At 40.9% G+C, this 24,883-nt stretch overlaps 4 protein-coding genes across 22 annotated transcripts in view; 2 read left to right on the top strand and 2 right to left on the bottom strand.

Annotated features, from left to right (window-relative positions):
- LOC6528898 (potassium channel subfamily T member 2) overlaps nucleotides 1-24,883 on the bottom strand; it is a 96,408-nt gene that overhangs the window by 36,948 nt on the left and 34,577 nt on the right. For 3 of the 19 annotated variants that reach the window (XM_039371373.2, XM_039371374.1, XM_039371365.1), the window contains exons 1-2: nucleotides 22,065-22,799; nucleotides 6,506-7,341 (exon numbers count right to left, since the gene is read on the bottom strand). The exons of 8 other annotated variants lie outside the window; for them this stretch is intronic. In XM_039371373.2, coding sequence (XP_039227307.1) covers nucleotides 6,506-6,634 — 129 coding nt within the window. In that variant the 5' untranslated portion in view covers nucleotides 6,635-7,341; nucleotides 22,065-22,799. Of the gene's footprint in view, nucleotides 1-6,505; nucleotides 7,342-22,064; nucleotides 22,801-24,883 lie in introns of those variants that run through there. 8 more of the 19 variants (XM_039371377.1, XM_039371371.1, XM_039371370.1 and 5 more) reach the window with 6 other exon arrangements.
- LOC26535146 lies at nucleotides 2,317-2,909 on the top strand. The gene is made up of 2 exons (XM_015199101.3): nucleotides 2,317-2,423; nucleotides 2,483-2,909. Exons 1-2 carry the CDS (start codon nucleotides 2,357-2,359, stop codon nucleotides 2,869-2,871), a joined length of 456 nt encoding a protein of 151 aa, XP_015054587.1. The 5' UTR covers nucleotides 2,317-2,356; the 3' UTR covers nucleotides 2,872-2,909.
- Nucleotides 2,965-6,506, top strand: LOC26534871. Its single transcript, XM_039371386.2, has one exon. The coding sequence runs from the start codon at nucleotides 4,152-4,154 to the stop codon at nucleotides 5,301-5,303; it is 1,152 nt and encodes a 383-aa protein (XP_039227320.1). The 5' UTR covers nucleotides 2,965-4,151; the 3' UTR covers nucleotides 5,304-6,506.
- On the bottom strand, nucleotides 7,348-22,056 carry LOC6528904. The gene has a single exon (XM_002089900.4). It carries the CDS (start codon nucleotides 20,839-20,841, stop codon nucleotides 19,051-19,053), a length of 1,791 nt encoding a protein of 596 aa, XP_002089936.1. The 5' UTR covers nucleotides 20,842-22,056; the 3' UTR covers nucleotides 7,348-19,050.

Genomic DNA, 24,883 nt, shown 5'->3' on the forward strand with positions numbered 1-24,883 from the left:
GTGGTGGGTTGATTTGGTTGATTTGTTGGTTGGTTTTGTTTTGTGGGTGGGTGGCGGATGTTATGACGAGTTGGTTGCAGAAATAATTTCAATTGCAGTTAGGTTCCAATGGTTGGGTTGATTTTCCGTTGAATTTCGCCGCGTCGTGGTGCCCAATGTTTCGATTATTTTTGTTGAGGGAGTTTTAATTGTTTTCATGTTTTTCACAAATGGTTATATTAATTTCGTTAGGCATTTCGCATTGTTTGCAGGTCAATTTCAGTTTTCATTGGCATCAAAAGCATGAGTTATTATGAAGCGTATGGTTAAAGCACAGCGAATTTACGGATAAAATATATGAATTGATTTTACAAAAGTGTTCTGTGGTGTATGTTTATTTTAGGGAGCTTTCTGCACTTCTTACAAAAAAGTATTAACGGAAATGATAAATTGTTAACAAGGCTTTATAAATAATAAATAAAAAATATAACTTTAGCATTAAATAGCAAAAAAGCAGAAAAGAGTGCCAGAGTAAATACGCCACACATATAACAAATACATATTTGGCTAAGGATGGTTCAACAACCAAAGGAAAGAAATTAATAATAATGATTCACTCAGCACACAAACAGCTTAAGAAAAAACAGCACATTTAATCCTAGCAAACCCGAGATTACAAAAGCAAACTAATGGCAAAACTAAATCAAATAGAGAACCATACGCTCGAGGGCGCAAACCAACTTCCGCAGTATCAATCAACTTTAAAGTGAAATGGAATTTTTAACAAAAATGTGAAAAACTTGCCAACTGACAGAAGGCAGCAACAAAGTGGCAACTGTCCGCAAACGGAGGACCAATGGCTTGAAAGCTGAAATGCTCCTTCCATTCCGGAAATTGAAATATGAACCGCATTCTGGGCGGAATGTCCACGTCCCTTCGAAAATGCCGTTGAATGTCCTTGGGAGAGGCAGGAAATGGCGGAAGTTCTGTGGGTAAGTCCCGATTTCCATGGAACATAGGGCTGCAGCTCTCATTACTTTGATATTCCTTAAGCACGAATCCAAAGCCAAGTTTTGCTGGCAAATTGATTGATTGATCGCCTGCAATCAGTTGCTTTCGCGAATACATATTTGCCGGCAATGAACCAATTCTCTTGTCATCAGCTCGAGATTTCCGTTCAATTAGCAGGCGAATTCCCTCCCTAACGAGCCTGGAGGAGTGGACCTCATGCTTGTGTCAAAAGTAAATTAATCGAAATTTGCATAAATTTGTTTTGGTCTGAATACATTGTCGCGTAGTCTGCCCTAATACTCCAAACACTCTAAGTGATTGCGTACCCGAAACTTAATTATAAAAGCCAGCGGAAAACGACAGAGTGCTGGAGGTGGCGATGAGCTGGATAAAGACGAACACACCGCATCATCATTAGCTGGTCCTCGAGGACCACTCCATTTGGTTAATTGCATCGGCAAATATTAAAAAATATATTCTAACGCAAAATTAACAATGCATTGTATCTATGAAGCGAATTACTACATAACTTTGTTTACTTCACTAATTTGAAATATAAATTTATATAAAGAAGTTTTTGATTAAAGGTGAGATTTTAAGAAATCAATTAAATTATTCGGAAATTCTTAGTTTTCAGTAAAGAGTCGTTTAACCTTAGTGTCACAATAGGTGTAATCGAAAGCATTAATTAAACCACAAAATGATGATGTTTAAAGGCAAATTTCAGCAAGACAAGGCAATGGCATAAACGAAAGTGAGTAGAGTTTTGCTTCCTTTTTAGTTTCCTAATGATTACATACTATGAAATAGCCGGTACTCGAATTGTTGCTTTTAGGTGCTCAGATAGATTTTCTAAATGCATGAATAAACATCTAACCTATTGGGCTTTCCTTTAAAAAGCGGCAAATATTTAGAGGCCAACCAGCTACTCATGTAATCCAAATAATTTATTATACTCCAAAATGATCATCCAAGGCAAATTGTAAATAGGGAAGGCACGGGGATAAACAAAGAGGAAGCGAAAGTAAGCTCCTCCTCATAAATGACTGTTCATCCATCATTAGAGCGTTTTGTATGAGGATGCCCTTATTATTATTACTAATGGCGTTTTACACTGCCCATTTAGCTATACACAAGGCTCTATAATTAATATGAAATCCAACCATAACTCCTCAACTTTATGTTTCAAATGCTTTAAAAAAAATTAACTCTGTTTTTGCAAGCCAAATTGTATTTTATATGGAAGCTCATAATACGTAACTATTTGAATCACTTAAAACACCGTGTTATTAAAAAGCAAGACCAATTGCAATTACACAGGCACAATAAAAGCAAACACAGTGTTCTTGAGTTATTAAACGTAGCTATGAGCAATACAGCAGTTGGGTTTTTGTTTCTAGATTTTTTAATTGTTGTGCAATCCCTACTCCCCGGTAAGTTCCACGTTTTTGGTGGTTTTAGGTTATATATTTTGGTTATACCCCAATTTCAGGGCAAAACTACTGTACCATGCCTGTGGCGTTAATAAAGTATCGAATGATGTGCTCACCTCTGCTCTCACTCTGGGTCCTTAGAGAAGGCAAATGTGTAGAGGCTTTGCATTGTGCGAAAGGATACTCAAAAAAAGAGTGCAACGACAACTGCCTTGGAGTGCAAAAAACAAAGAAGAAACTCAAGTCGAGCCCCCCAACAAAACCCCAACTAAAAACGAAAGAAATTCCAAAACCCCTAACCACTTGTGCAACCACAGAGGTGGAATTAAAAACAACTACAGAGCAGTATGAGCCACCTAAAGGACAAATTGTGCCACCTACCAGAGAAACTAGAAGGCCTAAACGAACTCGAAGAACGAGACGGTTTACCATTAAAGAGATATGTTAAGAAAGACATTCAAAGAATAAATCAAATTGTTATTTTCAGCACAAGAGAAAGACTAAGGGAAGGGTAAAACAAATTAAAATCCTCCTTATCCAAATTTGTTTAATGTATATTTAATATCGACGAATAACCAAAAGCCCTTTTGCGTTAAGCCCATAATTGGTTATTTCCCTTCATTGAAGAAGAGTCTCCTAATTGGGATTATTTATGAAGCGTTTTAGTGCGGAGCCCATAAGCTCTCCGAAATTAGCAACTTATTTAAATAACATAAAATCCCTATCAGCTCGAGGACAGCCTTCAGTTTTACCCCCCAAAACGTATTTTCACGTCCGGGGATATCGCCGTAAAAAAAGCGAAGGGCAAAGGCGAACAATATACGATATTTTTGCAAAGGAGAACAATACCGATGCAGGAACCGAAAAAACCGAAGGGAAAGCAATAATCATTAGGCCAACAAAGGCCTCTCGCCCTCCCTCGAGGGATTGAGGTTGGCCAGGCTGTCCTATCGGGTTGAGTGCGTTGTCAAGCGCTGACCAGGCTAAAAAAGAAGGAAAAAGGAGAAGCAGGGGCAGGGGCAAAATGCCAAAATAAACACTTGTCGCTGGTGAAATTCGGAACGGTGGTGGCTTAGGTGGCTTACGTTTTCCCAACCACAAAAGTGAAAATTTTCCAGCTCAGCACGCGTTTAGGCGCTGCTGTGTGCCTTTGGTCCCGGAGACCATTAGCCTGGTGAGTGGGAAATACACTTGGATATGAGAAACGGCAAAGGAAGGACCCACAGACTGATGGCAGACAGGATACAATCTTTTCACGGTCTTCGCCACGGACTGACTTGCCTCAACGCAGGGATACGTAATAAAAATGTAGACAATTTTTACGACACTGTCCGAACAACACAAGTGGACATTCCGCTTTTATTTCTTCATTAAAAAGCAGTATTGATTGCCGACCAGGAGGTCGTGGAGGCGGAGCATCCGAGGAGTGCCCCCAAGGACCTTTTTACAGCCATACTTTTATTATAGTTTGCCACACAAAAGGTCTTTGTCATTGGCGTTATTGGGCTTTCACGGGCTCCACCACTCTGTATTTGATTTATTTTCATTTTGAAAACCATATCTGTCGTTGCTTTTTCATCTTTTGTAGGCCAATGCAAACGGTATTTTCAGTTCAACTGTCGTTTTGTCTCCTGACTCAAGTGGACATTTAAAGCAACACAATTTAGATTGAAGTGGACAACGGTTTCTGCATAAACCATGTCTTTGATGTCACGTAATTGATTACCCATGTCCTGCCAAATGACCGATAATGTGGGATCAATTTTTCAACGCCGACAAACAACTCCCCTTGGACCCTTTATTGCTCCCCTAGTGATGAATGGCCAAACTATAAATACTGGCCTAATTGGCCTAAACCAAAGGCATATAAAAGAGGCCGTAAAACAAATGCAGCTTGCAGTTATCGAGATGGGTGTAACAAACTTGCAGCTATGCAGTTTGCTAACAAAGTTTACGGCTCTCAATGGACTAAACACCTACTATTTCGATCCTAAGACGAATGGATTCAGGAGCTCCTGGAAGCTTCAGATATACTGCGTTATACATCATGGTCTCTGTGTGCTGGCTCTGGCACACATGTCCTATAGCACCGCTAGTAATGTGAGAGTGGGTGTGACTGTTCTTACGATTGGAGGAACCACGGCCTGCTGTGTGAAGTCCTGCTGGGATAAGGCGCAGGGCATTCGGAAATTGGCCCGAGGACTTGTCAAAATGGAGCAAAAGTATTTCAGTGGGAGAGACAGCCGGCCGCTTTTGAAGTACCGATACTACATGAAAATTACTTTTGTTTTGATAACCCTGCTGCGTATTCATCTGTTTCATCCGATCTACATGAGGAGACTGCTACTTTCACAGTTCTACGTAAATGTGGGAGCGTATTGGCTACTCTACAATATGCTTTTGGCAGCTGTGCTCGGCTTCTACTTTTTGCTGTGGGAAATGTGTCGCATTCAAAAGCTCATAAATGATCTAATGGCGCACATTCTAGCCAGGTCGAGACGGAGAAATCGCCTTACAAAGATGCTGCACTGCCTTAGACTCTACTCCAAGCTTCTACTGCTGTGTGACCAGTTCAACAACCAGCTTGGACACGTGTCCGTGTGGGTTTTGGCCTGCAAAAGTTGGTTCCAGATCACCTATGGCTACGAAATATACCAGATGGTGGCTGCTCCAAAGTCAATTGATTTAAGTATGGCCATGAGACTGTTTGTAATTTTCAGCTACATTCTGGATGCCATTAATCTATTTGTTGGAACAGACATTTCCGAATTGTTCAGTACTTTCAGGGCGGACTCTGCACGCATTTTAAGGGAGGCAAATTGCTTGGATCGACTGGTAAGTTGCTATTCTTTTAAACGAATAACACAAATAATATGGTAACATCTACTGAAATCGACCCGAAGTCCTGTATTAATTTTTAAGCGGCACGGAAATTAAAATCTTTTACTGATAAAGCTGCTTCCAACTAAGCTCATTTCTGATTAGAGCTCTCTAAACTTCCCCTTTGAACTCCGATTGCAGCTCTCCATCTTCACCTTGAAGTTGGCTCTCCATCCCAAGGGGGTCGTCTTTCTCAACGTGTTTACTTTTGACCGAAAGCTGACTCTGACGCTTTTGGCCAAGTCGACGCTGTACACAATATGCTGGCTGCAAAACGACTACAACAAACTCAAGGCGTAGACTCCATTCAAGGTATATCCTGCGCTCCCAAGAGTTTATTATCCGACGCACAAGAGTTCGTCTGGACTGCGAGTACAAAGCAAAAACCAAGGCACATGCACAACTTAAAGCAATACGAGTACAAACATTTACATACACATATGTATGTTCACAGCAAATATATAATGGAAAAATCAACGACAATGCATCCAAATCCAAAGCCACGAGCCTGCGGAACTGTGCACGAAGACTATTGGTTTGATGATGATGATGATGATGATGATGATGATGGGGTGAATTGGTCATGTTGCACAATGGCTTAGAAAATAAGTAAGGATGGATTAAGCTGTTCGAATTATAAATACCCATCGCTGGGCTGAAATTTAATTGATTTTTCTGTTGCCGTACACACAGTTATAAATATTTGGTAAATATTAGAATGCAACTTAATTTAGCATGATCATGTGCCTTTTTTAATTTTAAAAGAAGGTGTACGTTGCGTAAAAGAGTATATTAACTTGGTAAGCACACATACGAATGTAAAATGTTGCTGTGCAAATATTTCCTTTAATTAAAGTATGAATGTTGTATTAGACTGCTTCCTATTATTTTATTTACAAAGTCTCTGTTTCGAGCTGTCGTTGTTTTTGCCTTTTTAGTTCCACCGGAAGTTAGTGACCCATTCCAGGGTATTTTTCCCGACATCCTGTGACAACAAAGGACTCTGCTCCTTACTTTGTGACCGTATATTGCTTTCATGTCATTGTGCATGTGTTGCCAAAGTGTGAGCGTTTTAATTTGATTTGTCATGAATGAAAACCAACGGAAGGTGTGGTGTGAAAATTGTCGAGCAAATAAAAGTGAGAATTGAAAACCGAATAGATGCTGAGGAGCGGGAAAATCAAAGGATAAACAAAACTTACATGTGGAAACCAATTAGGTAACTTGTAGTTACGAATGCTAGTTAAACGGCTGCAGTTGTGGTTATTATTGTTATCACTGTTGTCGTTGCTGCTGCCACTGGGCATTTGGTCTAAGTTGCTGTTGCTCATCTTGCAGAAGGATAAGCACTCTCGCAGGGTGGCTATATCGTGCTAGGAACTCTGGACACAGGCAAGGACACAGACAGATCACATAAATGCAATAGGAACACCGATAGACAGATCTACATAAAGCACAGCAAGGAAAGCTCCCAGAAAGGATTGTTGATGTGTTGCGGTTTGGTTACTTCTGGTTGACAGTTACCTGAAAGCGGTCTATGTAACTAGCACGATCTAAATGCTTTTTCTCGACACTAGTGTGTTGTATATGGTTGGTTAATATAAATAGGTTGAATATGTTTATAGCACAGTCTACGGTTTACACGTTCAGTTACACATTACACACGAGAATTGACAGCAAATTCGAGTTGGTTTTGCTTTTGCCTCTTTTCGCACTTATTTAACTAGTTTAAAGCTTTTACCAAGTTTGTATCCCGTTCTGGTCATATGTACACTTAAATGTTAGGCTAAATATAAATATTCATATTTAGAACCGTATAATCGATACTGTTTGGTCTCCAGTTTGTTTACAAGCACAAGTCTCACATTAATTTTCTTACAGCTTAGGGAATATGCGCGTTTTGGTCCGCTCAGTTGTATTAGGTATTTGTTTATTAACTAGTTATAAGTTTATTTGGTCAGTTGCTGGTCGAAAATGTAAATATTTAAAGCTTCTCTCCTTGGACTCCAGTTGCTATTTATTGTGTTATCCAAACGTGCTGAAAGAGAGATATAAACATGGAAGCTGCGGGTAGGAAAAACTATTGCTGCTCCGCATCGACTCAAGTGTGCTGGGAACGACGAAACATTTTTGAGCCAAACGAAATTATGGCCATAATATCTTGCAAATAATAAAGGGAAAGGAGTTTGAAGAGGAGAAAAGCAAAATAGCAGAAATGCAGCCAAGAAAGGACACCCGTCGAGAGAAGAGTCGGCCATTTGCTCAGTTCAAATGCGTGCCAGGCAGCAATTTTGCCATCTTTTGTGCCACTTAGCCCGGACCACTCGCCATTTGCCGTTTACCATTCACCATTTACTATTTTCCATTCCCATTCTCCATTGGCCACTTGTCCCCGCTTTGGCTGCAGCCACAATAATTTAATTCTGCAAACTCTGTGCCGATTTAATTCAACCATTCTATCAGCAATGTTTAATGCTCAAATATGGGGTAAGCGTATATAACCCGTTTAATTAATTAATTTTGACCAGAGACAAGCGCCTAATCTGCTGCAAACGACCGGTTGTTTAGCTGCCCACTGCCTAAATATAGAAGCATAGCCCAAACCGAAAATCAATATGTGCTACACTGAAAATTGTTCATACGCCAGGTGCGCGCTGGCGATGTTTAAGGTAACGAAATGTCTTCGATTATTAGTTTTGTTGCAGTTGCAAGTGACATAAACGCGACATCAAGTCACCTCGCACACACTTGCAACACGAGACTCTGCTTTGTCCCCATTTTGGAAATTGAATTTATGGCCAACACACACACAACAACAGCTGCTGCCTCGACAGTTTACACATTTGCTATATACGACATGTAAGGCAAAGTTTTCTACTTCGACCACTATCCGCCGACCAACCCGAGGAACCCGAAAAGCCCCTTGCCAGCCAAGGAACTTTCCCCATCAGCTCTGAACGAACAAGTTTATCTCGGGGCTTCTGCTCCTGGCTGATGTGGCTACGATTTTTCATGCCGAAAGTTCAAAGCAATTTTTAAAGATCAGAGTGCCAAGTGGAGACGCAGAGGACCAAAGGACCTAAGGACCAGTTGAAGCCGGCAAGGGACCAAGGACCAATGTCGAAGCAGAAGCCACAGAGAAATCATTTCATTTCAATTTATTTTCCCATTTCCATTGTTTTCACTGGTAGTTACCGATGTTGTTGTTGTTATTGTTGCCCCTCAAATCGGAATTTGTTTTGCCGTGTTGGCATTTTCACACCGCAAAGCCACATGGGTGGGTAATTTTCCAACAGAACTCAGAAATTACACAACATTATTCTGGCGAATTACACGAATTTGTCTCTATGGATGTTTGTGCTGCTCTAAGTAATTACAGACTTGGATTTTACTTTGAATATTTTCTTTTTAAGCTGGACAAGATATCAACACAAAGCAATCCCCAATGAAGGGTCTCTAATTCGATTAAGTGAGTTTAAAAGTTTTTCAATCAAAGTAATCTACGAGCAAAACAATTTACAATTCATATGCATAAGAATTAACTAGGATAAAACAAGTTATTTAATATTTAAAAAGTTTACTTGATTATGGCTTTAGGTATCTGTCTTTAGGAGTTTACTGTTCGCATTTTATTTACCTAACGACTAGAATGAGTTTTCCGCAAACAAATCCCTGGCTTAACTTAGCTTTTGACCCATAAATTGTGACACTATTTTCAGCGCTGTAAAAAGGTTGAGCTCATTAATCACAAGGGCTTCCGGCTCTTGACACAAAAATATGCCAGATAAAACACAGTACGAACTTAGCTATGCTCTTTTCGAAGATATGGCTCTAATAATACCATATTAAAATTTATAGTAGTTGACAGCAGCCTATACAGATTGTGAGATTTCTTGTATAAAAATGATTTGGATAAAAAGATATTAAAAAAGTGCAGGGCAAAACGCGAGTTCGCACAAAATAATTAAGCTAGTCCTTTGATCACACAAAATGATGCTAAAGAAGGTGCAAAATAAATAATAAAAACTGGGACTTTGGACTTGGGGGCAATTATGAAAACCTCACCAACGTGAAAACTATGCTGATGGTGTTTGCCAGCGGAAATTAATGCCTTTTGAGCGGGACGCACCACTTCTCGGCCAAAAGAAATGACCAAGGCAGCGTGAAAGGCGAATGGCGCCACTTACTTTAATTGCTGCCACGTTGCCGGGGTCCTTCTCCCTGTGTCCTGGCGGCCAAGTACACAAAGGAGTCCGAGCCAGACCCAGGACCTGAGCTGGAGCTCCTCGAGTAATTAAAGCACCAGAGCGCACCGCATCCATTGCAACAATGCGACCGACACGGTGTTGAGTTGGCCAAAACCAAAATGCCCCTGCATTGTGTTGGCTGACTTTTGTGTTGGCACTTAACGCTTTCGGCTGCGAAATTTTCGACACTCAATTGGGCACATTAACTGACACTGAAGGGCGCCCAAATAGGGCTTCATTGATTGCCAGGCATTCTCCACCCCTTTGTCGCTCTTTGACTTGGCTCATAATTGGCTTGGCACCGGCCAAGTGCCGACTGACCGTTTTGCATCAGGGCCATTTAGCTCCAGTTGCGTTAGTTGAGTTACTTTTATACGAGTTGCCACCGCACTGGTGCCCAGGCCATGCTCCCTGTGGGGAAGGGCAAATGGAAAGCTTATGAATGTTTAAGCAACTCTCAATTGCGAGAAAAGTTTTAAATTTTTTTTGTAACTTTTACTCGCTCGCCATGGCAATGCGTTAACAAACTTTAATTAATATGTGCGAGAGAAGGGTGCAGGAATATCGATTAGATTAAAGTTGCCAGCTTGTCTGAAAGTTTTCACTTAAAATGGTCCCCCAAGCAACAAGTTTTCCCTTTCCCCAAAGCAGGGCCAATGTGACTTTCTTAAATACAGAACGAAATAATAATAGGCTTTGAGTGTTGTTCATTAAAGAAAAAAATTTTTTTCAAAAAACCCAATTTAGATACAAAAAAAGCATTTGGATGTGGTAATTCAAAGTAGTTTAGTATTATCGCTGTTGTCGGCAGTCAAAACGCTCGAGTAGGGTTTTTTCGCATCTGCAAAACTCTTCAATATCAAACATATTTCCGAATCGGGTGCTGTTCGAATAAGTCCTTCGTCAACCACAAGCTTCTAGATAAATACAATGCATAGATATCCAGTTCAGCAAGTCTTTTTTTTTTGCGCGTTTTTGTTACATTGTGAAAGTATTTTTTTTCGATGTTTGATGTTTGATTTTCCCATTGATAAGTTCCTGAGGTACAGCATCACAGGACGGTATACGATTACAGCAGAGTGTCTATTCCTTATACTTTGGCAGCACTTTGCTGCTACAACTTGCTCACTTTGCATACGTTTGTCAAATCCAATCGAAATCCATTTCGCCCGACACTGCGGAGCTGCTGGAATTCGAGACTCCTTGGGAATATCTAACGAAACCAGCTAACACAGGGCAGGAAACCCTGCTGCAGTTGGCCGATTAGCAAACAAGATGGTGTGGAGCAGAGTGCGACTTACTCCTGTAAAAAATGCAACGCGTTGGCTGGCAACGGTAAAAAATGTGTCACCAAGGGATAGAGCAAGGGTCCTTTGCCTGAACGAGGATGCAGTCTAGCTGTATGGCAGTGCAGGACAGGGAGCACTTACGCCGTTACTCGTATTCGACCAACGTTCGCTGGGAAAACGCAAAATGACTTTAAATTGAGAAATCGCTTTGTGTACGCTCTGTTCGGTTCGGTTCGATTCCGCTGTGTTGTCGCTACGTGCCACTTGAATGCCACTCCAAAGGGCAGGGGCACAAACGAAGTTATGCAGTATTTTCATTGATTTCTTCTGCACAGGCCAATGAAGACGGTCCTCGTTCTTACTGGCGCCCAATGCGGGGCATGCTACTGGTATACCTACTGGCGCCCAACGTGGGGTATTTAAGGGTGTACTCACAGAAATTAAACGCGCCAAAATGGGAGGCAGCAACACCTTTAACTGCAGCACACTTAAGCGGCAAAAATCAAGCTAAAGCCCTGCCTGTCTACGAGCAATGCCTTCTGCACTTCGCTTGAGTGACTTGCTGTTCTCGACATGCAGCGCAAATGAGTTGGCTAATGTGACAGGGACGAGGAAGGCCAAAATTCGGACAAAAGCCGGGCAAAAATGTGGCCGTGACAGGTATGAGCTGGTTTTATGGCTGATTTGGCCCCTGGCAAGTGCATTCGCCACACATCAGCTGGCAAATGCGTTGTGCACATTACTCATACGAGCCATAAACAATTTAAAAGCATGCATTAAAGACCGCGCTCTGTGCCACTGCCACCACTTCCTGTGAGCGCAAAAACATTCAGCTCATTAAATATTGAACACGAATTTATGACCAACTGGAAAATACGCAGAAACAGAGATAGAGAGATACCGAAAAGGCATATAGAGGGAAAAGGAAGGCAAATTTCAATTTGAATTTGGTCCTGTGAACTCGCAGTTTCCTACTCCCCCCGGAGAAGTAGGGCTCAATATTATTACGCAATTTGAATTTTCTGGAAAACATAAAAAATCTGCCAGAGAGCACGGCGCCTGGTTATTAATAAAGTATGCCCGATCCATCCCTATGTGAATTTCAAGAAAGTGCTAAATTCAATCAGCGCAAATTAAATTTCCCTCTAGGTTAGAGCCGAAAATCGCCGTCCATTGCAATACATTCAATTTAATTTAGCCAGCCTTTATTTTGTCTGGCAGTGCGAACTGAAACACTTACAATTAATATTAATTTTCGCTTTGTCCGCAATATTTAATGCAAAAGTTTTGTGCACGTCAGTTCGCATCAGGTCAGAAGCGGCCACATAATTGTCACTTAAAAGCTTTCACATGCTCTTTCTTTTTTACTTATTTATCTTGCTTTTCTGTCTCAATTATCTACCTGTCAGTTAGCATTACCAGGTAAGAGCCACAATCAATTTGGGAGCAGTAATCGGGAAAATTGCCTAAAAGTTCCATCGCCTTTCGGCAAAGAAATGATTTGGACCGAAAACATGTCAGTCAAATGCAACAGCTAAGGTGTTTAAACTATACCATTGGACAGTAACGTCCAGCTTAAACTTAAACAATCTATTGCTAAGTAATATAATCTCGGAGAATTTTTGGAGAGAGCTGCGACATAATGCGAGTGCGTGAAAAGACCAAAGAAGTTAATCCACCAAACTCCAAATTTATCTAAATGTCCTTGTTTATTTGCAACCCACATTAAGCTACTACAAATGTTTTATAATGCGAAACATTGTATCTTCAATTTGTATTAAACATGGGGCACTCAGAGCTGTAAGTGAATCATCTAAAACGGATTGAAATGCCATTTAATCAGGATTTTCAGTCATGCTTCCTATTTAATACTCCCCGAATTTCGAAAGCCTTCGTAATAATAACCGGCTAACTTGATGAACCCTCAGCTGGGCCCTCACCGTACCTGCGGCAAATTAGCAAACCTTTCCAATTACAATTCACAACTTCCCACTCTTCCTACTCTATTACCAACGCAGCGTGATGATTTACCGGACCGGACTCATAGTTCCGAGCTAAAATTAATAATTAACCAGGAGGGACTTTGGGCAAATTTAAACTTTGCACGTCACAGGAGCAGCTGTGACCGCATGAGTTGGCCGCAAAATGCCTCTTGCTTGTAAACTATAATTGTTATTAATTTTTGCCAATTTGCATGATGATGATGTACAATGAATTACCGCACCGGCTCTCCGGCTCTCCGGCTCTCCAGCTTGTGTTGATTAAAAACTTTCCGAGCGACAAAATCGATGATGAAATTAAGTAAACAATCAATTTGCGTTGGCCAGAAATGAATGAATGAATTCCGCCTTAGTCGCTAAGCAAACACTAGGCCCCCCTTTCCGTGAATCACCTTGGTGGGCCACCCCTGGTTTCGGTATTTACGGCTATAATGAAAGTTGTTTCTGTCCCTCCATACAAGCAAAATACATTTGCCTTTGTTCGGGCGACTGGAGAAAGGTAATTCATTTGGTCGCTGGTGCTGTCCTGCTGTTTCTGCTAATAAAACACGTCTTCCACTGCGAGAATTATGCATGAGAATTATCAACTTGGCCCTAAGGCCATCCGTTTTTGCACTACCCTTTCTTCGCCGGCCTGTTTCTTCGAGTGTACACTTCCCGTCCCTCTGTTTGAACAGCCTGTTGCTGTTAATACAATAAAATGGCAAACTCATCGCACTCAGCGAGGCCTAAAATATTGTTGGGGTCCTTTATGGGTGGGCCACGGCCCCCCATCTGCATTTATTGGCAATTGTCAACAGTCATTATGTGGGCCAAAAGTTTGCCATCTAGTCTAAATATAACATTTCATCGCTGCACGTGTCAAACAAATAAAGTGGCAAGTTTACAGGAAAAATAGTTGCGCCAAAGTTGGAATAAATTTCTGAAAACTTTGCTTAAATAAGTAATGAGAGAAAGGTTGTTTGCGCGTAAGTCAGGTGCTTACACCCACAATTTATCGCAGTGTTTGTATTATTGCTCCTTTTTCAAAAAAATTGTTTGGCAGGAATTTCGAATGATTTAAATATTAGGCAAGGAATGTGCCAAGATTGTGTAGTTGTCTCACAGGAGTTTGCAACCACTCAGTATCTTAAAAGCATGCAACACTATTAATTGCTAAAAACCGTTAAATTTGTTTTTAATTATGTGTGTATGCGTGTAAAATATATAAGAAAGATCTTATACCGAAAATTTGTAAAGATTATATTTTCTTTTCTCATCAGCGTTTTGATGCATAATATGAGCAAAGTGGATTTGAACAATTAAATCCTCCTTTCAGGCTAAAGTCCGTGTGAATCGCAACAGCCTGGAATGGTGGCGATTAATTATTCATGCATAAATTACAAAAATAAATTGTTTACACGAGCCACATGCCTGGGGCGGCAACTCTCGGCCTACTCCTTGGCTGTCAACATGTGGCTCGAAGCGTTTAAGCCAAATTTAGGTGGCACAAGCTGCTAAGGCGACTCAAGCTTGTTTTAGAGCTCGTGTAAATAAATTAAGCGGCTTAGGATTGCATGTGTCGGCTGCCGTGGCTTCTTGTTTGCCGTTTGTCGCGCTTTTGTAATTACAACACTTGAGAAGCCTCTGAATGGACTTTCTCCACGAACGCGTGCGATTCCCCCTAATGGAGCCATTGTTGTGCCAAAGGGCACTTTAGGAGCAAGTGGACTTAAATTAGTAGGACAAACTATGCTGGTAATTACTTTTACAGAGTGTTGCACTTTCCCTCGCCTACAACGAGCTTAAAGTTGCTGATAAAGCCATATTAAAAACCATTTTACAGGCCATCCATCTCGTCCACGTCCTTTGCCCAACTCAGCAATGTACGTACATGTTGTAAGAGCTTTGCTCTGAAAGATGAAGAGTGCCTGGCGACTCTTTTGCATAAATTATGCAGCTGCGCATATCGATGGCATTTTCAATTGAACACCACGCAACCTGCACAACCGCAACCCCATGAAAGCGGGATAAAAAATAGACTACTGAGTAGCGTCAGTTCGTAAAACGGCGGAAATTTAATTAAATCAATGTGTTGATTTAATTGAAATGCGGTGTCGGTGACAGGGGCCATCTTAATGCACGGTTCGCCGGGCAATGCAATTAATTTGCATGATAATGCACCTTGCAAACTGTCATAGCGTGATTGGCGATCAATAATGCTCTCTATCCTAAGATACCTGAGCACATTTGTGAGTTCGCGGCAGGACTCGCCCGCTCGTCCTGGCAAATAGACACAGGACTTACAAGTTGGCTGCGCGTCTTTGGCATTTGAAGTAAATGTTTAATGTATGCTATACACTATGCATATGCACTATTTTTGAATGGGAAACTCTTGGAAGTAACGTTTAATTAAGCTCAGTTTTGGTACGCCTGAAGTTTTGAAAACCTCTTCAAATAATTAAACATTTTTTATCTAGGAGCTCACATCTGTATAACTGACGCAATAAATTCGATTGATATTTGAGCACAACAAAGCACGGGTTTGAAACTATAACTCTTTGACTATGGTCCCCTGCCATCAATCAATGATAGGAAAATGGAAAAAGCGATTTTAGTTTTCCGCTCTGCATTGTCTACCAGTTTTTGCGCAAATTCCAATTGTTGTAAACCATTAATCCGAAAGGCAGACTTCTATATGCAATAGTAAAATATGAACCGACTGCGCGTTGACAGGCTGTCCATCAAACTGCCCCTTGTTCTTTGGGCTGCAATGTGTCGAAGGGTTTGTTTGCTGTTTGTCTGAATGTTTGCTTGGTCCTTTGTTGCAACAACAAGAACAAAAACAACAGCCAGGAAAGCGGGTCCAAACAGGACATTCCCTGCCCCTCCAGCCGCCAACTATCTGTGATTGTCATGCACTTAGCCAGGCCTGACATAAGCCGACTCGTTCCCGTTCCGTTCCCTTCCTTCGGCTGGAAAAGCTGTCAGTTGTGAATTTATGATTTTAAAGCCGTGTGCGGGAAAATGGTCTTCGAGTGTAAAGCGAAATAAAAATCTTGATCCGGAGCTGTAGGAAATTTCAATGCATTTTGTGCTTGGATAATTGATGAATACCATGCCTCCTCGCCATGACTCTTTAAGCTTGCCCTTAAATGACTACTAGTCATTCAGCTTTCTTCTCCGCTTTCCCTCTCCACCGACCATATTTTTTTATTGCATCTGCATTGTCCTCTTGCCGTTGCTCGCTTAATATCCCTGGGCCAGGACGAAATGGAAAAGGCGGAGCAGGCTGCTAAGCTTGGCCAATATTTGACTTAAACAGAACTTTTTCCTAGCCAGAAGAGCAGTTGGCAGAAACAGCGGCAGCCCTGGGGTTCTTTACTTTTCACACTCCGCCCAGCAGGACTTTCCCCCATATCTTTGGCAGCCCGTTGTGTTGGCTTTTCCACACTAATAGAAAACAGCAAAAATGGAACAAATGTATTATATGTTATATCGTTTTGTTGAATAATTATATTTGTTGCTGGTCTCTGCGTCCATTTATAATCAATGAAAAGCAGATATATTGTAATTTACAACACAACTTATCTATCTGTTTTCTAAAACTGATATGTAATTGATACATATATATCAGGATGTATCCTTAAAAACATCAAACTGCATTGCTTTATATATAGCATTAACTGTTTCGACATTATTTGGTGTAGTGCTTGCAAAGCGCATTCCTACATCAAATGAACTTTTGACCGAATATTTTGCTGACGGCTTCAATGCGGTTAAGTGACCTGACCCAGCCACTTGTGCTGGTTTGCCATATTTTGACAGCGAATTGACCGACAAATACTAATGGCATGCATATGCATTGTAGCGTTGGTTTAATTATTCTCGCATTGCAGGGAAGAAAGCCATGGATGAAATTAAATGCGATGCGCAGCGGAATTTGCTTGCAAAAAAGGTAATGTAAATATATGGGTTTTTATTCTAATGAATCTATAACCTTTAACTAGTGCCTTTCAGCACATTCTCGAATCAAGATTGACATGCGAGGCGTCCATTTCGCTGGCTTCCCTTGGGAGAACGTAGTCCAATCAGGAACACACACCTTTAGCGGCACACATTGTCAATCAGCAAATAACAATCTGACAAATGCAAATACCAGAAATTCAAATTGTATGTGATATAAATAATTCACACTGAACGGTGGGACGCCACAGCCAAAGGGTACTCGTATACATATACATATGTGAAAAGTTCGGTTTCTGACTTCAGTTTTCCCGGATTTTCCGGTAGATGATACAATTTAAATTTTAATTAAATGATAAAATGGAAAGAAGCACAACCGTAACTTTAGCTGCGGGATTTTTGATTTAAACCTTAAACCCATTCCAGGGCTTTCGACGGCTCACGTGACGCACACGCCCTGTGGTTCCCAGTGTGTATCCTTTGCGGGATTGTGTCACCTTACACTGTTTTCTTCAGCCCAATTTTCGTTCACTGACGTCAATCGATTGATTTTCGAGTGTGTTTTCCGGGTCGCTCCATTTCATTCCTAATTGCAGTTGACCAGCAGTCAGATACGTCCAGCTCATCAATCGTATCATAGGCATTTATTATGCAGTAATTAATTGTCGCACTCCTGGAGTTGGGACAGCCCTCATTCGAGGTCAAGGTTGACCATTGAAACCCCAGTTCCCATATGTCGACTCTAAGCTTTATTCTCACACTCAATCTGAGCAACGGACATGTCGGCATCGGGTGACAGAGCCTCTTGTCTGGTGGCCCTTGCCATCATAAATGCCCGGCATATCGTCACATATGTCATTTGTGGCCCCTTTATGACTGAGTTTTTATTGTCATTGATGAGGGCCCAGATAGTCAAAGAAGGCGGCATGATGTAAGCTCCCTTGCACTCGCGCTTAAATAATTTATTTCAGAAATTATGGAGTTTAGAAGCAGGTATATTGTCAAGTTTATAGCCTACGAGTGCTTAACGAGTGTTTAATAATATTCCTATATGTGTATGTATGTATCTATATATGTAGACTTTATAAATTAATACATTACTTGTTTCACTTTTTCTGATTTCTATATTGCAGGAAAGCCCATTAGTACTTCCAATAAGAAAACACAAATAGCTATCAAAACCCCTACAGAAAGTATTATTAAACAAAGCATTAGCTCCTGGAACTTAAAAATCTAGTTGTTAGTAGGATGGATTCGGTGGATTGTAGAAAATAAAGTAGTGGTGATTGAAAACTACGGATACATTACGGTCGCACAGTTCCTGAAAGTAACTTATGTGCCGATATTGTGGATTCATGGTCAGTTTGCTGGTTTCAGCACACATAATGCCAAAAGTGCATAAGATTCGTGGAAGTGTTCATAGGCCGAGAATTCCTGTCCCCAGTCACTTCGATGAATATTGATACCACTCCAAATAAGCAGTGCAACCTGCATCGGCTGAGGAATGGCTTAACAAAATATTAACAAACTTATGCACGTCTTCTTGATTGGCAATAACTCAGAAAAACGGGACTGATAGGAGTAATATATCTTTCAGATTCCTTTTAGAGCAGACCCATGATTTTCTTATTGTAGTTACTTAACTCATTTCATAGAGTTTGATCCAAATGCATAATGGGCCACGATAACGGATAGTCCTTGCAGAAGATTTTTTTTTTTGTGAACGTGACTTGCAGTATCAGAATAGTAGTAATTGTTTGTTCTTGCCCAACTGCTTTCAGAATATTTTAAAGAAATTAATTTTGTTTTACGGTCACTGTTGCTGCACTAGCCAACAAGAAAATAACTTTTTAAGCTCCCCTCTTTTTTTTTTAATTTTTATAGTGAACTAAAGTCTCTTAAAAATATGCATTTCCATTTAAAGGTCATATCCGTGCATCTTTGCAATAATTTATTTCAAGTCTTACGCTTATCTAAAAACTCTGCAGGCGCGTAATCAATTTAAACAGTACAGATTCCTATGTCATGTACTCACATGAAAATTAATTAAATGTAAATTAATACAACATTTCATAATGAAGATAGGTAAGAATGGTATAATTTTTTGGTTAGTGGCTCTATTATATTTCAGAATTGAATATGGAGTGCTTTTTTAATAACACACACAATTTTTTAACACTGAGAAAGCGGTGTAAGAGAACTAAGTATTAAACAATTGATTAGTATTTATAAATTTAACATTTATGAGATATTTTCCTGTCCAATTTTATTTGCTCAACCTTTCTCGCTTTATCCAGCCAACAACAACTTCCCCGATGAATACACAAAAAGCTAGAGCACCACCGATCAGGAGTATCACCCAACAGACTTTATAATCCGGCAGCTTTAGCGCTTGATAGCCGATCACAATGGGTAGCTTTTCCAATTGTGTGTACTTCTGTGTGGAGATAAGCTCCCGAATCGCTTCGTCACCCCAGTGATAGACCAGACCGGCACTTAAGACCTGAAGTGTGTAGTCATGCAGAGGAAGTGCGTAGATCGAATTCTTTTCCAGAACCGCAGTATAGGCAATTCCGCTGACCACATTTAGATCCTGGGACCTACATAAAGCCCTACGGGTAGTGTGCATTTGAAGCACCGTGAAGAGGTCCTTATTGTAGGAGAATGTCTGGTAGGCATAGCTCGTATTCAAATCAACGATCATCTTCATCTGCTCTCTGCTACTTACAATCCAGATGTTCGGAATGAACTTGGATAAAAACGCGGGATTCATTTGCTGCTTCATAGTCATGTAATTAAGGTGGTTACAAGTAACGGTTATGTTACTGTCGCGCAGTTCCTGAAAGTTATTGATGTGCCGGTACTGGGGTTTCATGGTGAGAACGGTGCTAGTTTGTGCCGCCACATAGCAGGACAGAATGAGGCCTGTAACACTCATCACCATGGTCAGCTGTCCCTTGACGGACCTGAGTCGATTCCCTTGGGGAGTAGACAGGGACAAAATGCAACTAAACACCCGAAGGTTAAGTACCATGTTCAGGAACTTCTCACGTCGTGGATGGCCTTTGACTCGATCGCTTAGGGTACCAAGTATGACCTCCATGATGCTTAAGAGGACGTAGTATCCACCTATGGTGATGGGTGTGGCCAGCCCGAAGACCAAAAAGAACCGATCAAACATTGGCAACTCCGGTCCGCATGGCACGGTAATGGATAGGGCTGTGACTCCTAAAAGAGGCTGTGTCCTGCTTCCGTTTGGGTGTCTAAAGCTAATCAACTGACCGGTTAGTGCTAAGTCTATCTCTCCCCGAACAGTCCTTGCGATGATTTCTTCTTGAGTATTATATGTGTCGATTGGCCATTTCAGTAGCATGGTGATATTGTATCTCTGGGTAAACTCCTTAAAGGAGTTGTAGAGAGATCCAGCTGGCCTTCTAAAACCCGTTTTTGGATCAAAGCAATCAAAGTTCCTTGGTGGCACCATGTCGGGCACAGTAAAAGCATTTTTTCCCATGAAGTTTCGCCAAAGAGCGGGATATATTTTCTTTTCCTCAAAAGGTTTGTCGATCACTTGCACCATTGGCTGGGGAAATGGATAAAGTCGTCGAGTTGTTAATGTACGTTCTATTAACGCAAGATTAAGGAACTTGTACTTAGATGCCTCAAAAACAATATTTTTAAGAAAAGCTTCAGAAGGGCTCATCTGTAACCAGATTAAAATTCTGGTCTCTCTAATATGATTAAGATCGTCAGCCAACGCCGAGAGTAACAATGCATCCTCGTCAGATTCCATGTACACCAGAGCCAGAAAGTCCTTGTTAAAATGGTTTACCAGTTCAATTCTTTTAGTTTCGTCCATGCAAATTAAAGGCCACGATGTGGGATATAGTCCGTGAAGAAAATCATTTTTATTATCTTTCCTTTGCATAAGAAGAATGGTTGAAATAGATCTCTCTTTGTGCACCGCTTCCAGGAAATTCCTTAGAAATGTATGTTGTTCCCTTGCAGAAACCACTCCACCGACCAAGAGCCATACTAAGAGTTTTATTTGCCTCATTTTTTATGGCTTTTTGAAACTGAACTGATGTCACAGACAAAGGTGCCTTTCGTTTTAAAACGCATATCCGCATACTACTAATGTAATTTAAATCAAACCTCCATCTAAAGTGCTCGGCTAGCCAGCAATCAAGTTAAGCATTACGTATGCGCACTGTAAGCCGCGAACTGCGTTTTCAAATTTAAATTAGCATGAATATTAAACTCAAATTACTTTCACACCGCTCCACCTCCAGGTTTTTACATATTTAATTAAAGGCAGAGCAGTCATTGTGCCCCAAGCTCGGAAACTTTCGAACACACATGTTTATGTCCTGCCATACGGTAGTGCTTTTATTCCGGTTTTGGTTACTTTCCCCATAAAACCTACTCGAGCTGAAGCCCCTCAACGACATAATTTACAAAGCGCTTTGGCAGCTGTCTACCTCTGTCTGCAGTCTCCCGACTCCCGGCTCCTCCTGGCTCACGCTCCTGGTTATGGCTCCTGGTTATGGCTCCTGGTTCTTGGTTCCCGGCTCTTCTGCCTCCTTATCGACACTTGCGGCTCTCTTCCTCATCCTCTTATCGTTGTCAGTCGCAGTTTGTGTTTGTGGAAGGAAGGAGGAATCCAGAGGAAGTCGGAGGAAGCAGAGCATTCCAAGCGCATTTAATGCGCATAATGTCAAATGCAACAAAGCAACGGAAACAACAAACCTCAGTACAAAACCGCAAATGGAGGAGAAAGAGCAGAAATGCAAAAGGGCAAGGGGCTTTCTTCTGCCCAAGCTGCACACACACCAAATTTTTAAACAAGCTCAAGCAGGGAAATGGACATGATTTTTTTTTTGTTTTGTAAATTTTAAGCCAACATGTTAACAGGCTAATCGGGTGAGTTTTGTCTTTATTGGAAAATTTAAGGACAAAGGATTTAAGAATTATGTACTCCTGTACATTTGAAACATTCCCCATCATTTTGAGGGCTTGTGAGTGCGGAACCAAGCCCAGATAAATAATGCGCCCCCAACTACTTTAAGTGTGCATGAGGCATGTACCTTCAGATCAACTTTTATTGATATAAAAAATTACCCACGTTGAGCAAACAACCGGGAAGGCAAAGCGAGAATTGGTAAGGAAAACACTTCCGTTATAACGGAAGCAGAACACGGATGCGGATGAGGATTCACTTTCGATTGCACACTTGAGTCGAGAGCGGAGAGACTTGAATGTTACGATGTTCCAACGTACCTTTGGCATTATCTAGGCCCAGCGAAGTGCCAGGTATGTGTGGTGTTTAAGATTTCGAGCGTTGTCTGAGGGTTTTTATTGAAGCTGAGCTGCTTTTCGCTGGCCGACAATGAGGCCCAGAGGATACCGTATTGCGCGAGCGCAGCATTGGCAATAAATTCACGACGAAACTTTTGGAACTTGGGGTTCTGCTCAGGTGGATGCCCCAATAAATATGGGCTCATGGGTCAACTGGCTGGTCACAGCTTCATTTATTTATGCACGTGGAGTTGTAGACAGCGCACAAATTCGCACGGAACTTTTATTGCCACTTGTATCATGCGGTGTGAAATTAAATATTTAACGTGATCTTGGTGATTTATTATTTTCGTCTTATTGATTTATGTGGGCCATGTGGAAAATAACACAGCCGCCTAGTTTGGCTACGATTTATGGCAGCGTTTTTATTTAAGCGACTTTTTTAAAACTAGTAACTATTCTACAACTAAACATATAACTGCTAACTGTGGGCAGATGCAATTTTAATTAACAATCCGATTTCCATTACTAAAAAATCTCGCTTTAGGAAAATGTCATCGACACACGACACGACACGAACAATTCAACGAAACTCACGAACGCACTCACGAACACTCGCTCTCTCGCTCACTCTTTCGGTAGGGCAGCGAGGGAAAAACTCTAAAGAAAACTCTGGCTTCGGCGGCGAGCGTTCGAGGGAAATCACATGTTTCATGTGCAGAGTATAAAAACAAACTGAATGCCGATTCCACAATGCCGACAAATCCGACCGACTAACATATATTTTCACAATCCCGATGTTACGGAGTAACATCTCTGTTGGAGGATTTTCCGAACGGGGAAAGCTCAAAGCTCCTCTGTAAACTCGCTAACAGTGCGACCCACAATTGGGCTATGTTACTTGGCAGTTGCTCTTTTTTGGGCCAAGTTCCCACATAACTCGCACTTGTCGGGGAAATGGAAATAAAGGTAAAGACAGACAGTCGTGCAACTTCACAGTGCAATTAACGCTTGTTTATGGCTGCCCAGCCTCAATTCACTGCGATTCGTCACCCAACTCAGCTGTAAATTCGAGCTTCAGATTTGCGGCTCGCCGCAAATCACTTATGGAGCTGTAATTAAATTCATGCCAAGCAGCAACAGGTGTGCGGAAACCACAGGAAACTTGCGGCACTTCAAACTTAGCAATAAGCCACAGAAGTCCTAGCTACAAATCATAAATGTTAAATGGAAGCTGGCAGAAAAAATGGGTATTTTAACCTGCTTTAACAAAATTTAAAAGATAAAACAAGACAAGACTATTAGATACCCGTTACTAAGCTTGTGGGAGCGCGAGAAAGTAAACTTTTTTTTGAGAGAGAAGAATAGTAAGTTCACAAAAATTGACTTTTATAAAAAGTGATAGAGACTGCAAGGAATTGGTTTTTTTGTTTAAAATTTAAAAGTCAAACTTAGTTAACATGTACGTCTGTACTATCATATATTCATTGTAGTAAAATTTATCTTCGCCTACAAAACTATAAAATATTCCAGGGAGAAAAAATTATTAAATATTTGTAATAGTCTTTAAATAGTATCTTGAGAAACTGATTAGCACAATTAAATCAGTTTCTGGGGTTTCATATTTAATAGAAAATTTAATAACGAAACAATTTAATGATATTTCATGATACACATATGGTTTAATAATTAGTTACCACTTAAGATCGTGCATGATGCTTAGATAACTAAGCCTCACCTTCGCCACTAAATCATTTTAAGATAAGTGATATATAGGAATCCGTAAAGAAAAACAAATAGATATTTGGCCTGAGCTCAAGCTGAGCCGATAAATCAATTCCAACCAAAGTCGGCCGGCACCCAAGACGCTTAAGGTCAGTACAGGCATTCCTCCTCTGAATTTCATTACGAATGCCAGACACAGAGACACGCAGCTGGATGGCCACTCAAGCCAAACAGTTTGCCAGGACGAACGGACGAGAGCATCCGAAGACCAAAGGACGCCGGCCAGGCATTCAAGTTGCCAGGATGGGACAACAAAACAAGGCAGCTGCCTCCAGTCAAGTCAAGTGGAAAGCGGTCCTGGTGACAAGGGGCAAAAGTGTGTTAACATACTAATATTCACTTTGCATCTTAATCGCAGTTGTCCCGGGCAAAGGATGTTATTGCATGGGAATGGGATAGCCGAGTGTCCGCACGGCTATTTCAATTGCTGTCTGTAGTTGATATAATCGACATTATGCGGACGTATTTATGCAGCTCATGTGGAGGTAATTTGTCGAAAAATTTGACATCAATGAATAATAAATAATAAACCAAAAGAGGAAGTTAATGCTTAAATTTGTAAGCCTACTTTTGAATAGTATACGGCACTTATTACCTAAACGTTTTAGAAACATGTTGTAAATTAATTGGAGTGCCATTTAGACAACAACATCCTTTTTAAATGTTTAGTTTATTATATATTCAAAATAATATTATGGCGCCATCTGTTGTTCCATTAAAAAGTTATCAAAAAAGAAGTCTCCAAAAAAAGCTCGGCACAACCAAATACAATAAAAGCTGACAATGTCCTTTGAAGCTCACTTCCCCCGCTCAATTCTCCTCCTCGTCCTGTCGCACTATACATTTTACGTCTCTTTCCTTTGAGCTTGAACTGCGAATAACAAGGTGAAGGCATAAGCAGCACGAACACGTGGTTGAGCCCCACGTAAGAGAAGAGAAAAGAGAAAGGTAGGTCATGAAAATTAAAAAGAGAACGGGGAAACTGACGGAAAAGGCGAAGAACCCAAATGAAAACA

Source organism: Drosophila yakuba, chromosome 2L, assembly GCF_016746365.2.
Source record: "Drosophila yakuba strain Tai18E2 chromosome 2L, Prin_Dyak_Tai18E2_2.1, whole genome shotgun sequence".
Taxonomy (NCBI): Eukaryota; Metazoa; Arthropoda; class Insecta; order Diptera; family Drosophilidae; genus Drosophila; species Drosophila yakuba.

Bases quoted from the DNA above. Each gene is read 5' to 3' on its own strand.
- LOC26535146 (XM_015199101.3), top strand. From the start codon at position 2,357: ATGAGCAATACAGCAGTTGGGTTTTTGTTTCTAGATTTTTTAATTGTT. The intron at 2,424-2,482 runs GTAAGTTCCACG...CCCCAATTTCAG, and splicing joins TGTGCAATCCCTACTCCCCG to GGCAAAACTACTGTACCATG.
- LOC26534871 (XM_039371386.2), top strand. From the start codon at position 4,152: ATGTCCTGCCAAATGACCGATAATGTGGGATCAATTTTTCAACGCCGA.
- LOC6528904 (XM_002089900.4), bottom strand. From the start codon at position 20,841: ATGAGGCAAATAAAACTCTTAGTATGGCTCTTGGTCGGTGGAGTGGTT.